This window comes from Crassostrea angulata, chromosome 4 (genome assembly GCF_025612915.1).
Source record: "Crassostrea angulata isolate pt1a10 chromosome 4, ASM2561291v2, whole genome shotgun sequence".
Lineage (NCBI taxonomy): Eukaryota > Metazoa > Mollusca > Bivalvia > Ostreida > Ostreidae > Magallana > Magallana angulata.
In genome coordinates, this window is record NC_069114.1 from 17426774 (window position 1) to 17442082 (window position 15309).

Below are 15309 nucleotides of genomic sequence, written 5' to 3' on the forward strand. Positions count from 1 at the left end.
AGATATATTGTGAAATCTTAATTACTAAGGAGAGATCCATGTTAAAACAAACACGTCTGCAACTTATCTATGTATAAACTATAGCGTTATGTACATTTAAAGTTATGACAACAAGAATTCTCATAAGACGCATAGAACTTGAATACTCTATACACACACTTTGTGCTTTGTGTCATATAATTGAAAAAAAATAATGCACATTTTCAGGATTGGTAGGATCTTTATTCAAATATTTAATGCAATAATTCAGTCACATCGGAAAGCTAGCTTTAATCATCAGTTTGCATGTATATTACGAATTAATCACAAGATGAATTCTCGTTAATTTACAAGAATTAATAAATATGGCAAGACGATTTTTGGACGGGCTGCGCTAATTATATAAATGCTTTCACAAATTAAGAGTCGTTCAAATATTCCAGAAAACTCCCAATGGATGGAAGATCCACGTCCCCTTTGAGGTGCGTTCCTCGCCTGTTCCTGGGGTTTTCCACAATCTTCATGTGAATGGAGGCCTCGATGTCGTACTCCACTCTCTCGTCTGGACCAAACCTGTGTGGCATAGAACAAGACTGTCCAGCAATGGTCGTGATGGCGTAGTTACTGGCATCCTGGAAAACCCCTATATTTGGCCCCTGCTGAGAAAAGTGAGGGGTCTGCTGGGGAGCATTGCAACGAACGGAGAACTTAACCCCTTTGTCAGATTTCATGTAACCGTTCGAAAAGTACTGGTTTGGTATGTGGTGGATTGGTTGGGTAGGTTGGTTATTGGGAATTCCGTTAATTTGACATTGGTCATACTGATTTGGCAAACAGTTTATTGGTGAATGAACGAACGATGCATTGGGTTTTTCATGAACTTGATTGTGATAAATCTGGTATGGGTAATTTGGTAATCTTTGGGGTGAATTTGGTGGAGACGGTGGGAAGTTATAGACATTGACATTGGGCGGAACGTTGGGATAATTCGGCGGGCCCATCGTATTCCAATGTTGTTGAGATGGTGGGTCGCTAGGATTCATGTAAACCGGTGACGGGACATGATGGTAGTTTTTATTGACATTAGGATAGTTTATAACGTGACCACAATTCGTGTAAAAATTATCACGTGGTTCGGCTTTTATCATCTGAACGTCATTGCCACATGGTTTGAAAGACACAAAAGGTTCAACAGGGGGCGCATGCGCGGTAAACTGCTGCTGGCAAGAATTCTGGGGAGGGGTAGTGTAGACATTGTACTCTGTTTTTATCACAGCCTTCTCGATCTGCTGTCGTCGCTTGAACTCCTGAAACTGAAGCTGCTTCTCGCGTTGAGTAATTTTGTGAGCTACATGCGTTGACGGCAAGACTGGGGAATGGCGGTCAGAGAGCATGTGCCAACTGGAGGGACACGTGACCAATGGCGTATAAAAGGACAGGGACACATCCTCAGTGAACCCCATGTGTGGCGTGCAGAAGTTGCTGACTTTCTGCATACCGTGAATGTCTTCATTGTTGCCCTCAGAGTCCGATCTATGGCCACCGCTGCTGTAGTGTCCATTCTGGATAAAGAATTGAAGGTCACCAATGGCGTATCGCTGACGGAGCGCCGTTTCTTGCTGTAGAAATGTACTGTCTTCTTCCCTGTAATTGATAAAAGATAAATTTTATTCATTTCATAGTATTTTTGGCGTGTTGAAGATACATCGGGGGATGTCGTCTAAAAATGTACGGTACCTGACGGGACAGTGCGTGAAGACGATGGAGAACTTCTTGGAGTTTTTGCTGATCACTTTTCCTCTGCTGTGCAGCCAAATCCACTTCCCATTCCGCGTTTCTATCCGGAAATACATCGTCTGTACTTCTGTACTCTCCATCACTGCAAATACATGTACATGTATGAGATAATTTAAAGTTACTTTAATAAATTATCTCAATATCATTTACTGGGGTCAGATGTAAAATCTGTATGAAATAAACTTACAAGTTTTGTGACATGCTGCAAACGTCACGAGATCTTCTGGATGGACATATTTGTATAAAGTGACGTCATTGAGTTCATCTGCGCTGTATCCTATAATGTCGTATGCCCTTAAAGAAAATTTTGAAAAATTTATATTTCTTAAAATTGCTGGCAGGGGCCAAGAAATCACTTATTAATGAATTTAATATAATGTGTTATAAATTCTTACTTTTTGTCCAACTCGCGGATTGTGAGGTCCATATCATGTTTACTCCAGAATACGTTTTGTTTCACATCATTTGTGAGGTCACTTCCGGTCAGCATGAATGGTTGGCAAAAAAGAAGCATGATTTGTGGTGGGTTTTGATTACTTTTCAACGAAAGTTCAGGAATATTTTCAATTTTGCCAGAGCTGTGAATTTTCTAAAAGATAAATAAGATATTCTTTTATTACGCTGCATGTACCGATAAACAACGTTTGATAAAATATATGACAATTAATATTTTATAGAGTTGGTATCAATGAATTATAGTTTACATTAAGAGGATGGTGAAACTTAACAACTTACCAGGTATCCAGCTGAGGTCCCGTTGAAACACTTCATTCGACAGACAAACGACACCTTCTCGCTCTCAGAAAGAAGATCGTTGGTCATCTAATACATGGATTGAGAAAACTTTTATATTCATTTTAAATCTTGTGTGGAAAACAACATTTACTTCGTAATGTGTATATAAATATGGAAGACAACATTCACTTCAAAATGTGTATGAAAAACACCTCTTATATTCACTTTAAAATTTGTATGGAAAAACAACATGCACTCATTTAATTCAATATTTGTATGAATATATCATTACAAGTGTATGTTTTCAGGATGAATTACATTAATATTTCGTAGAAAAATTATAAATCGGTATTAAAGTCAACGATAGAAATAAAAGCCAAAAATTAGCAGACCTGTTGTACGGATGCCGTGCCGTGCCGCTCCAGTACACTCTTCATGTTGTCGTGGTCATCAGGGTGCACAATGCCGTACAGGCAGCGGTGCATCAAATCCACCTACAATATAAAGGTAATACCTTTTATCCATTTGAATTCTAATCAGCGAAACTTGCTGCACATATACTAATCTTGTACATGTATTGAATGGTTTTAAAAAAAAATATCAACAAACATTTGTAAAAAATATTTTAAAAGTTACTAACTTTTGGCAATATCTTTCCTTATAACATATAGATATCGCAATTTATGTTTAAAAGTTTAGTTTACATATCAGTAATGGTAAGCTGCATACTCGAGTACTACAGCAACGGTATAAATACAAACAACGTAATGAATTACCTGGTTAAATCCTAGATATTGTAAAACATTATCCGATGCATATAACACTGTCCCATCTGTAGTTGCAGCTAACACAAACCCATCAAGTATCTACGAGAAAAAAAAATCGGAACCTGTTATTCCTCCCAATAACTTTTATTTTTACATTTCACAATAGTACTTCCGATGTAAACAAACAATGGTGTACGCGTTTGTTATCCACACTCTCCTTCCCGGACCGTGCCGAGTCCTTTATCACAATGTTTATGGACAGGATGCGACGTATTCAGATGAAGTAAATGATGCTGAACACAAAAACCGTAGAAGAAACGACATTCAATTAATAGCCAACGAAGTAAGTACTGAAAAACGCCCTGCCCCTCCCACCTTTTCCACATGATTTTGGGCTTAAAGATATTTTATTTCTTTCAGTAGGAGTTTTTATTGGTTTCCTGTGCTTTAAGTATTTGAAATCTTTCCAAATAATTGATTCTACAGACAGGCAGTTTCTTTCATTAAAATAAATCGTATCTGGGTTGTAATTTTTTTCTTGCTTTTCTAGGTTCACTCCGAGTACCAATTTCGGAGGGCAGTCCAGTCACGAGCCGTGGAAGATGATATTCAACGCATGGGAAATGACGACACACTTCCAGACTTTGAGTTTGGTTGCATTAGACTGCCAGAAGGCAACCCTTTCACAGTGGAAAGAATAGCTCTTTGGTTAGGGGCGGGTAACTCAGGATTTACTCTGGTTTGTGAAAAATCGGAAAATAGACTCCTAGCAGAAAATGTACTGAAAATTCTAATTCGATTTATACAGGAACATGTTCGAGTTATAAATCAGCCTTCGGAGGCTAGACTCAAAAGTGACAAAATTGCTCTAATTCTTAGTCGCTTTCTGCCAAATGGAAACTTGCTTTTCATGAACCATCGCGTGGTCAGGCAGTTGGAAAAAGAAGTGGAAAACTTGATGAAACTGTGATAATAAAATCCGCTCATTTACTTTATGCTCATAAAATGTAAAAATGACATTCTTCTATAGCATACTTAAGCATTATTATTATAGTCTGAATGTATTTTTTAAAAATTCTTTTTACTGACAAAGCCACAAAAGCCAACACCTTACCTGAAATATGTTTCTTCCGCAAAAGAATTGTTCTGCACTTGGATGTGACGCTTCATCATTGGGTTCTCCAGTTTGTAATAAAGTATTGGATTTTTCATATGCTAATAAAAGATGATAAAGAAATTAGTTATTTTATCGATATAAATTTCAAGGTAGGCTATATAAAAAAAAAGATTTTCATACTCATTTAAAAATAGGAAAATGAAATTATTTTTAAAATCAAAGTAAGCATTAAATAAATATTTATAGATATTAATGTACCTGTATCTAATAATTTTTATCATAATATATTGTAATAAATGCATTCCAGCATTACATATAATATCTTTTGTACGTTGGCTAAATGCATAGTATTAAAAAATACATACATATACAGTACATGCAATAATACCGGTATGTTCACGTTCATTACTTGTAGTTTGTTTGTTTTACACCCACCAAAGTGTACATGTTTTGTTAAAAATTGAGATAGTTACATAAATGCTGCGTCGATTTCATTTATTCTTTTTAAAATTACGAAGCTGAAGAATGTCAGATTGAACATTTTCATTTTGTCAAGTCAGAAAACAAAGAAACTTGTATGAAAAATATCCCTTTGTTTGTTGGAAACCTCTCCATTTATTTTGACATAGATTTACTGCGATTCATCGAAACACGTTAGGTGTAAACGGAAGATTTACTTCTCAAGTTCTAGTAAATATTCCTGCCCAGTTCAAAGAAAACAGGAGGTTTGAAGCAGAAATATAGTTTTAAAAACGACTCGAAAAAAATATCACAAATGCAGCGCAAATATCACCTGAATCAGACATAAACCAATCGATAAATTCCGCCGAAACCCCTGCTATTTAATTTATGAAAAACAAAGCGCCGTATTTGATAAAAGAGATTAGGAACTGTGCTTAGATTTTGGACAAACTGCTTGGAGTGTTGGACAAACATTTCAACATTAAAATATCCCGCACTTTTCCCCCTGTCGTTCGGCGCGGGTTGGAGTTGGGGGGTAACGAATTCTTGGCGCCTGGGTCAGTCTCTCAGCTTCGGACCGCAAGAGTTTGTAGAAGCGCCATGATGCTGTCATCATGTGATAGCGTCATAGATAAATGTCTCAGTCACAGAGCTAAAGTGGAATCGAAAATGTCATCAACCTGACTCTGTATGGTCATAGATAGACAGCCGACACCTCTTGCACTCGTTCAGACCACCCGGTCGTGAAGTGGACAGCGGGCCAACTAAGTCTGACGGGTGTTATTCACAGAGTTTCAAAAATTTATATAGTCTACATGTAAATGGATCTTGGCAAAATTTCATAATCATTGAAAATAATAATTAGATGCAATTGCATATAACATTTTTTTTAAAGGTATTGAAATTCTATGCATACATGTATATCATGTTTTTGGAATATTTCAATCAAATTAATAAATCGGTCAATTAAAACTCTGCATGAATTTAAACAATATCGATAGGACGTAAAACAGCAAATCTCCCAATCTCTCTCTGTCTCTGTCTCTCTGTCTCTCTCTCTCTCTCTCTCTCTCTCTCTCTCTCTCATTTTTGAATTTGATAATCCATCATGTATTTAATCTTAGGAATGCCCGAAAGAAGTCTGTATTATTTTCACATTTGTTCAGAACAAGAACAAGAAATTAAGTGCAAATTCTCTTAACAAATATGCACTTATAGAAATATGGCATGTCCAGACCACGCTGCTCTCCAAAATTTCAGTGACTCAGCGCTAAACGAGAGTAAGTACAGGAGAAGATGGAAGGTAATCCCAGAGTTGTCTGGGTGTGTCAGCTGCCACAATGACCGATCAGGCCGGCATTAGGCGGCCCTATCTCCCCGCTGTATCGACAAATCCAACTCGAGTGGGTTACCTCGCCAGTATTTATTTTATCATTTAGCGGTTTATGGAATTTGATAGCGAAATGAAAACAAAGATGTCTCTGCATTGCGAATTATTAGGACAGACTTCGGTTATTTTCTCCAAAGTGAATTTAAAACTTAAATAACTTCATAATTTCCGCCGTAGTCGATTAAATGTCGTCTATTGAATAATCAGTATGGTTATAATCATAATGTATTGATTAATAATAGAATTATTTTTATCAGAAAGATTCCTGGGTTGTATGGTAATATTTGTTGACAGATGCAATTAATGTTGATATGCCACCAGTGCGCAATCATCAATAAATTCGATATTGACGGAATGACTCGTTATCTATTAAAACAGGTATAGGCCTACACGAGCAATTGTGCTTTACATAAACATTCACGTAAACACGTCAAAGAAGCACTCGCAAAATGTTCACGTTTAGTTCACGTAAATTTCACGTCAAATGAGCACTCGCAAAATTTTCACGTCAATTCACGTTTAGTTTTGCATTATTTACTCTTTTCACGTGAATAACTAGCTGTACTTGAACATTTTATCAATTAAATTATTCAATAAGTTATTGAATCAATATTGCGCATGCTCAGTCACCTTTGAAGAGGAGCTTGATTCTGAGGAAGGAGATGACAAGCCGGAAGACCGTCTGACTGTCCAACTTCCGGTGAAGAGACGACCTGTCCACGGGAATAAGGCACTCCAATGCTTTAATTTCTGTCCGTAGCTTATCCCTGTACCTCTTGGATTTAAAGCTTCAATAAAAAAAAACCAATAAACTGTTAATACTTTGCTGTACAGCATGTACAACAATCATTTGAAAGTGATTCCGCTAGTATTATTTTATATCACAACAAAATTCCAAAGAGCACTGTAAAAAAGTCGGTTAAATTATTTAAAATAACTTGACAGAAAGAAAGTTTTAGAGGTTACCATAAAAACTGTCAAATGTTTTATAAAAATTATAGGGAATTAAAATACTTTTAAGAAAATCTGTATATTTTAAGAGATAACTAAAGCAGTAACGGCATGGGGGTTATTTTTAGTAAAAATGAGTCACAAATGTTTTTTTTTCTTCTAAGAGCCTGATTAGCAGGCCTGAGCCTGCATCATTTTATCTCGGAGAACAAATCTTATCAGTTTTATAATAATTGACACATGAAACCCATGTTTGTTAAACAAATTGTCAAAACATTTTAACAAACTGCGCGGATGGAGGCTTGTTTATGTATTCCTTGAAGGCTCTTGGGGGCAAGCGTCTTGGAGACGTTGAAGAGTCAGGGTCTAAAGAAGCTCGTCAACCGGTTATCAATAGCGGGTGGATGAGAGATGAACAACACTTCACAAGGAACCCCTATTAATTATATATACAGTGATGTATTACCCTGCAGAGTCTGGTATGTGGACATTGTCTGTGAATTGGAATGTTCGAACTAACCAAGCAAAGAATCAAGTTCTTTCTCAATGTACATACATTGTACATTGAAGATGTTTGAAAATGGGCGAAGAAATCAAAAATTAATTTGAAAAATGATTTGATTTTATGGTGTTCTTTTCATAAGTTACAACAGAATACTAAAAGCAATAATTTTTATAAGATATTGGTATTAAAATCTTGTTTCATAGCAAAGCAGATTTTGTAACTTTTTAAAAATACTTTTTCATTCACTATTTCTTTGTAAAATCTGGTTTAAAAGGAATTTTTTGTCGAGTTTATAAACGTAATTAAAAATCAGAACTTAACATAACGTTCGGAGACTGTTCTAGCATTATAACATTAGTATTTCCATTCCAACGCTCCACGAAGAGTAACACATGAAAAAAATATATATATCTTTTTCACTATGTCGCTTACATCAGCAACAAAAACTTGGCTGAATATATATATGGGACAATGCGAAGGATTTTTTTTATGATTATGAATTATTATGAATATGAAATGGAACTTATGTACATGGTGGTCAAGAAATCACAAAATCCAAAAATTGGTGGAATGTTTACTCTAGATTCCTAATTTAACGCGAGGAATTAATATTCACGTAAAATCGCGAGAAGCAAACTTCTCGCGGATTTTAAATCTCGCTTATTTTAAATCTCGCTTTTATATTTCAGACAGATTCGAACTATTTCAAATAAGAACAAAAATGGTGTTTGCGATTTGATACAAAGCAGTGGAATCGCAATCAGTGGATGATACAAGTCCATGTATATACTTAAGTTACATGTACATACTTAAGTTACATGAATATACTTAAGTTGCATGTCATACTTAAGTTACATGTATATACTTAAGTTACATGTACATACTTAAGTTACAGACACAGCCTCCATTTTGCACGGTCATCCTCTAACTAAAGAAGAAACGTGAATGAAATGTAGTAATTACGTAAAAATACCCGTAGTACAGTTTGAATCGAATGTATATTTTTAATCTCCACTGGTTGAACATTATACGTTAACCGTAGAACAGTTAAGTACTTTAATACGCCAAACGTCGGCAAGATTCTCCAAGTGTCAAATTCCGAATTGTTGATTCTCGGGTTGAACACGAGCTGAGTTGAAGAAAAGCTGGATCGTGTTGGGAACCATGAAACAGTCGAAGAAGCTCGTGTTCAAGATTGTCCAAGCAGCCAACCAAAAGACAAAGAGTTTCTTTGTCGATATTCATTAAAAAACAACCAGATTTAGGTGTATCGTATTACAATAGATCTATAGAACAAACATCCCTTTACAATTTTGGAGAGAGTTTGAAGTGTCCTCAAGAGTTAGACGCTCAGTAATGGCGTCCAATTCGTGTGCTCCTATGTGTATTATGTGTAAACTAGAGGCACGAACTAGCTCTTTCCTCGCAAAACGTGCCACCAGAATCAACACACGACCCGTATATATAAGCAAGTCACAAAATATTCTCTTTTATTTTTCAAGGAATCATGGAAATTAGTGAGACAGCCTGATTTATATGGTTTTGTTTTGTTTAATTTTGGGATTCTTTACATAGGAATATTCCTAAACTGTGATGGAAGGCATTTCCAAAGAAACACTGCCAGATCTCTCTGCAGAGTGAAAGGGATTTCTCTTCATGTTCTATGGGCCATAGTGTTGGTCATAAGACGGATTTAATTACGCGTACCTTGAGTCAGTGTTGTGATTACGATGTTCGGTAAAAAAAAAAAACCCTTGTATCGGTGCAAAATAATATTATTTTATTAATCCGACCTTAGAACATTAATGTGGAGCTGATGATCTACTGGTCGACGTTGAAATTGCCAGTTTAACAAAGATGGGGAAAAAACCAAGTTCAGTGTTTTGCAAATCTTGTTTTATAGGCGAAGGATAACAATAGCTATAAAAGTTTGATGAGTTTCGTTTTTGATGGTAAAATCGGTTTATATTTTCTATTCACAGTGATCGATTTCTTTTTTCTTCGTCCTACTGGATACATAATATTAATAATAAATGTTTAGGCTTAACACATGATTTTATATATCTTTGAAAAAATAATGAAATGGTGGACTAAATGAAAAAAATTAGCATTTTTAGAATGAAATACATTTTGTTATGTAAATAAAATGAAAAAAAATCCCATTTTTAAAAAACGGTATTTTTCGATGTATATTATCAAAGTCTAGAAACTTTTGGGTAAAGGAAATCTGCGATATGGATAAAGGACAAGGGATGATGTACACGTAAACGACAAGTATTACATGTATCGTGTGGTGTGAAGGTGTTAATCTTCTTATGTCCTCGAAGAGTCGAGTGTTCTCTTATCCCAAACACAAACCTTTGTTTTACCAAGTTTGTGTATATTTTGCGTTTATATCCTTTGTAGTCTAAGATGCACTATGTCCATGTTTGGCCGTTTGTTTTGACTGTGTTAAAAGATTCTTACAGTTTTTTGAGTTAGCAATACAAAATGAGGGAGAGAAAAAAAAATATTACGGCATTTACATAATAAATCTAAATAATTTCAATACAGGAATGATTAAAAACAAAGGAAATATATACACCAACTGTACCTAGCTAGTCACAGACTTACCAGATATAAGTATATTACTAAAAACAATATGTTTGCGGAGTTTTGTTTTGTTTTTTTGTGGGGGGGGGGGGATAAACTGCTAGAAATATAACCCGATAGCTTTAACGTACAGCGGAAACGTTAACGAATACTAGGTAAGGTCACCAGCTTTTTGTGCCCCCTTTCCCCCAACAACTCCCGTTAAAAGAAAGTGAAACAATATCAAAAACTAACAAAAAAATAATTATGTAAAATCAAAGAGGAACATTGGATTGCGACGTTTTAACTGATTGTGTTAAATTAATAATTAAAATAAAACGTTTACGATAAAAGTAAGCAAAAAAAAAATACTAGTTAACATTAGTGACACAAGCTTGTACTAGAGTCTGGTCCAATTCTTTTTTATTCTAAAGGTACGGAACAATCTAATCTCTGATTATGTATTTTGTTTAATTGCAAAGATTTTTGTATTGTAACTGTTGGACATTTTTGCAATAATTCTCACATTAGTGCATCATATAATCTAAATACCAAAGAGATTTTGGAACAAATGAGTAAGAAACAAGTTAAAGTTTGAAGGTAACAACGTACCATGCAAGAATAATTAAAATTGTCTTTTTTTCTGAAAAAACAATATTTCATGATTTATTATTTTTCCCATGCTTCTATGAAAATTGAAATAAAATATCAATTTATCGATCGAGGTCAGAATTATTCATATATTATTTTATGCCACCATTTTAAGATACTTTTCGACTCAACAAGAATAAAATTCTTAAATACTGTACAATCATTTACAAATACAATAAGATTGAAAGAAAATTACCCGAGGAACAGGATATGTTAATTAAAAATACACTGGTTCTTTGAAAACAAAAATAAATCGCAATATTTTCTGTTTCTGTTTTATCGTTTTTAGAGATGGTTTTTTGTACATGTAACAAGTATATTTTTTTTCCTCTTTTAAATTGTTATGACGTGTATTTAGTCTGTATTTATACATATATTTAAGATATTGAATATCATGATGCGATCATAGATATTTGCAATTACATAAAGTTATGTGAAGGATAATTATTACGAAATGTAATAGCATGTTTCGCTTGCATAAATATTTTAAAATATGTAAGTAGAAATAATATTAGATTGCTTAATCAAAATAAGGGAATTTTCGATAATGACAATGAAAGCTCTAGCTTTTTCATTATTTTGCTTTTACCGTTTTATCTTGCCACAAGAATGAGCTAAAGTTAACATAAACAGCACAAAGTATATGCAAACAAGACCGTGTTCCAAATTTCTATGATGTACCTTTTTTCAAATAAAATTTCAAATATTCCTACCTTGGATCAATTTTGGAAGATGAGGAATTTCCGGGTTTTGCTGAGGCCGGAGTTTTCTCCATTTTTATCCTTGTCTAGGCTTTGCTACAATAACCCTAAAATATCGCGAACCTTACATCATGAAAATACGAAAATTAACTAGCTTTTCAGCTTCGTACCGACACAATCGGCAAATAGCTTTTATCTTAATCCCCTTAAAAGTGTGTGTTTATTTGTCCAATAATCTTATTTTTAAACACGGAAAACCTATAAAGGTAAAAGTATTCATATAGATCTGACCAAATACTCGATAGTCGAGTAAAGGTGAAAAAAGTCACCAATCAGAGAGCGAAGAAACTGTTACGTCATCCATTGACTTCCCGAGTGGTAAGGGTAAATTGAAAACTTGAAATATCATAACGGCCAAATGGGTTGCCTTTAGATTGCATTATTTTACATTCTTGCATTTGTCATAAAAAATTTTATAGACGTTTTGATGCAGCGACCTTTGTCTGTCTCAATTTTTTCTGCTTGTTGTCGACTTGCAAATAATAATTTTTTGACCAACGGCTCGAAACTGATAATGGTAGCAAAGCGTAGACAACAGGTAATTGAAGTTTTGAAAATATAATATAATTATTATTGTAACTTTTATCATTTATTTTTAGTATTTTATTTATTTACATTTTAATTGAACAAAAGACAATTTTCTAACTTTTATCATTTTTTGTCAAATGCTTTTTTCTTTTGTCTTGAAAAGATGACTTTTTCTGACGAAATTAAGTTTTAAATTTAAGGATTTCCGAGGATGTTTTCGTAGAATAACAATAAACATTTTTTAAGGAATTCATTCGATTTTTCAATTCAAATCTTTATCAACGTGTTTTATCATTATCGAAACTCCAAGAGGTAAATTCGCGTGCCATGGCTTTAATTTGTCCAAACAGCTAACTAACCAATGACTAAACATTTATTTTCTTGTTTAGATTTAGGATGACTGTTTCCCAAACATCATCTTTTAAATATTTGGACTAAATACCGACAAATACTCCAAATTCAGGGAACCCTTTATATTTTTTCTGTGTATGTTTTATTATTCAACTATAAACTTTATGCCTTAATGGAATTTGAAAATATTTGTGTGCAAAACTATTCAAGTTTTAGCTATTTATACAACGGTATGTTTGTCTACCAAAACAAGATGTTTTAAAGAAAAATTCTTGAAAATGTCTTTTCAAAATTGTTTCATTTTAATATTTCGTCAATTCCGATTTATATTGAGATACGTACATTCATTCTTTAACAGCTGTAAATCTAAGGTCTTGATACAGGAAAGGTTTATATTGATTTAGAATAACGATAGTGGTTCTTTTTGGAGGGGGTTGATGTTAAATAATTTTGGGGTGTTCTTATCTATCATGACGATTATAAGTTTTAAAGCATACCGTATATCCTTTTTTTTCGCGTGTCACAAAATTTGCAAAACAGGAGGAAATGTGTACCTATTTTTATTTGCGTCAGTAAGTTTTTGCGATTTAAAAGTTTCTTTTGCCAAACATTACTAGATATAATTTCTGCGTATTGAATATGTTGCGATTTAAAAGTGATTCCAAAAAAAGCAAAAATTAGATCACCGCGGAAAATACCCAGATATACGGTATATAAAATGTACCGTACGTATACTGCTTCCATCAATATAAATAATTTTAAATAGAGCACAAAACAATGTAAGAAATTTATGCAACTTTTTTTTACATGCAAGTGCAAATAAAAATTATTTTTAAAAAAATATCTTTTTCTCACTACAGATTAAAATTTTCTCATGCACAATGTGGATAAGTAATCAGATTTATATCTTTAAATTAGTACAAATATACAAATATTAACAAGGATGGATTGTCGATAATCTACCCATTAAATCTACCTTGAAATTTGGAGAAAAAAAATCATATAATAATTTTAGCCAAAAACTATATAATTAAGTGAAGAAAAAACCCAATTATATCAGCTTTGTAATTTTAGTTTCGCATACATGTAGTTCATACAGAGCTCTTCATCTCAATGAGATTAACAAAGTATATGAATGACCTCGAATATCCAACCCCCTTAATTATTAAAAAAAAAAATTCTCTCATTGCAAAGTCACAGTTTTCCCATCACTGTGGATTAGTAATTTGATAGTATCAATAAGTTAATTTAATTATTAATTATAAAAAATCCATTTTTCTCTCATTACAAAATCATAGATTCCCCCACATTGTGGATTGATAATCAAGCGGCGAGAGCCAGTGACAGTGGTCTTTCAGTTTTTGACTGAGTGGCTCCATTCCGATAAGATTTGAAGGAGGACGTCAATTCGGAATCTGCCGGCCCGTCTGAAGAGGTTCTCTGCTGTTGACAAATCAATATAAATGACTGTGGCGCCGTGGAAAGTTGACCTTTGGGAGAACACCCCTTAATATATAGCTAAAACACAACCAAATCTCTTGGGAATAAGAAAATCAAGTATGAAATTGAAGGAAAAAAATATGATAATCCGTCAAGTTTGTTTTTATATTGGGTCTTAGAATTATGAATATTGACTGTAAAATGCATCCAAGTGGGTGTTTTTGGCTGCTTATCGATGGGTTATGAAATTGAACAGACAAATGTTTTTAATTTTGGATATTGCATAGATCATCGAACTCGAGTGTTAAAATTTTTAGACAATATTGAAAAACATATTGATTTGATTTTATTAAGGTCTTCCGTTGGAAACGGAAGACCTTATTGTTTTTGCTTTGTTTCTTTTCCTCTATTATTATTAAGGTCTTCCGTTTTCAACGGAAGACCTTATTGTTATTGCTTTGATTCTTTTCCTCTATTATTATTATTATTCTTTTTTTTTTCTCCCACGTTTTCTCAAAAGTGCTTCAGCCGATTTTGATGAAACTTTCAGATCTTATTCATGACAAACCTTGTAAGAAAATTACACGAGATTTTTTTGGTCGTCACTTCCGGTACCGAGTTACTTAAGGTTTTATGATTTTGCTTGTTCACAATTTTTCTCAAAAAGTATTCAAGATAGGACTGTCAAATTTTCAGAGAAGGTAGGGAGTAAACGGCCGCAGTGCCCTTCGCATATCCGAATGTCTGTCGTCACTTCCGGTCGTCACTGGAAGGAAATGAAAAACCTTAATTTTTCAAATTTTTAAACTTGAATTTTATTTATGTTTTTATTCGATAGAGACGCCTAAAACACTTCAGAATATGAAATTTGTTTTAAAATCGATCAAAGCATTCCTGAGATTTTGAGCTCAAAAGTTCTGTAGCGAGAGTCCGCGTAGCTCAGTCGTTAGAGTGTTGGGACTTGTGCCCAGGCGACCCGGGTTCAGTCCCTGAGTGCCGAATCTTTTTCTTTCCTAATTTTTTTTTCTTTAACGATTTTATCTTTAAAATGGTGGTTTTTATTGTTTTCCGTTTTAATTTTATCATAAATTAAAAAAAACCCAGCTTTTTAGTACAAATATAGTTCTCGTTTCTGTCAGCAGTTTGCTTAATACAGACGCTCGTCGCATCGCCGGCATCAAAGACATGCCGCCAAAGCGCCCCTGCAGTACGACCACATTAGAGTTCACTGAGTCGCTTTGCCGGCATCAAAGAAATGCCGTCATCTCCATGATTGTATGCACACAACATTTAGCAATGCACCA

The 15309-nt window shown here is 34.1% G+C and overlaps 2 protein-coding genes across 2 annotated transcripts; one reads left to right on the forward strand and one right to left on the reverse strand.

The window, feature by feature from the left end:
- Positions 1-207: 207 nt before the first annotated feature.
- On the reverse strand, positions 208-11775 carry LOC128181819 (circadian locomoter output cycles protein kaput-like). Its single transcript, XM_052850359.1, has 10 exons — positions 11639-11775; positions 6878-7035; positions 4393-4493; positions 3288-3377; positions 2904-3005; positions 2512-2598; positions 2172-2365; positions 1964-2070; positions 1717-1858; positions 208-1623 (listed from the first exon to the last, which is right to left on the reverse strand). The coding sequence occupies exons 1-10, from the start codon at positions 11698-11700 to the stop codon at positions 399-401; spliced, it is 2268 nt and encodes a 755-aa protein (XP_052706319.1). The 5' UTR covers positions 11701-11775; the 3' UTR covers positions 208-398.
- On the forward strand, positions 3452-4399 carry LOC128181820 (AP-5 complex subunit sigma-1-like). The gene is made up of 2 exons (XM_052850360.1): positions 3452-3621; positions 3829-4399. The coding sequence occupies exons 1-2, from the start codon at positions 3466-3468 to the stop codon at positions 4246-4248; spliced, it is 576 nt and encodes a 191-aa protein (XP_052706320.1). The 5' UTR covers positions 3452-3465; the 3' UTR covers positions 4249-4399.
- Positions 11776-15309: the final 3534 nt, after the last annotated feature.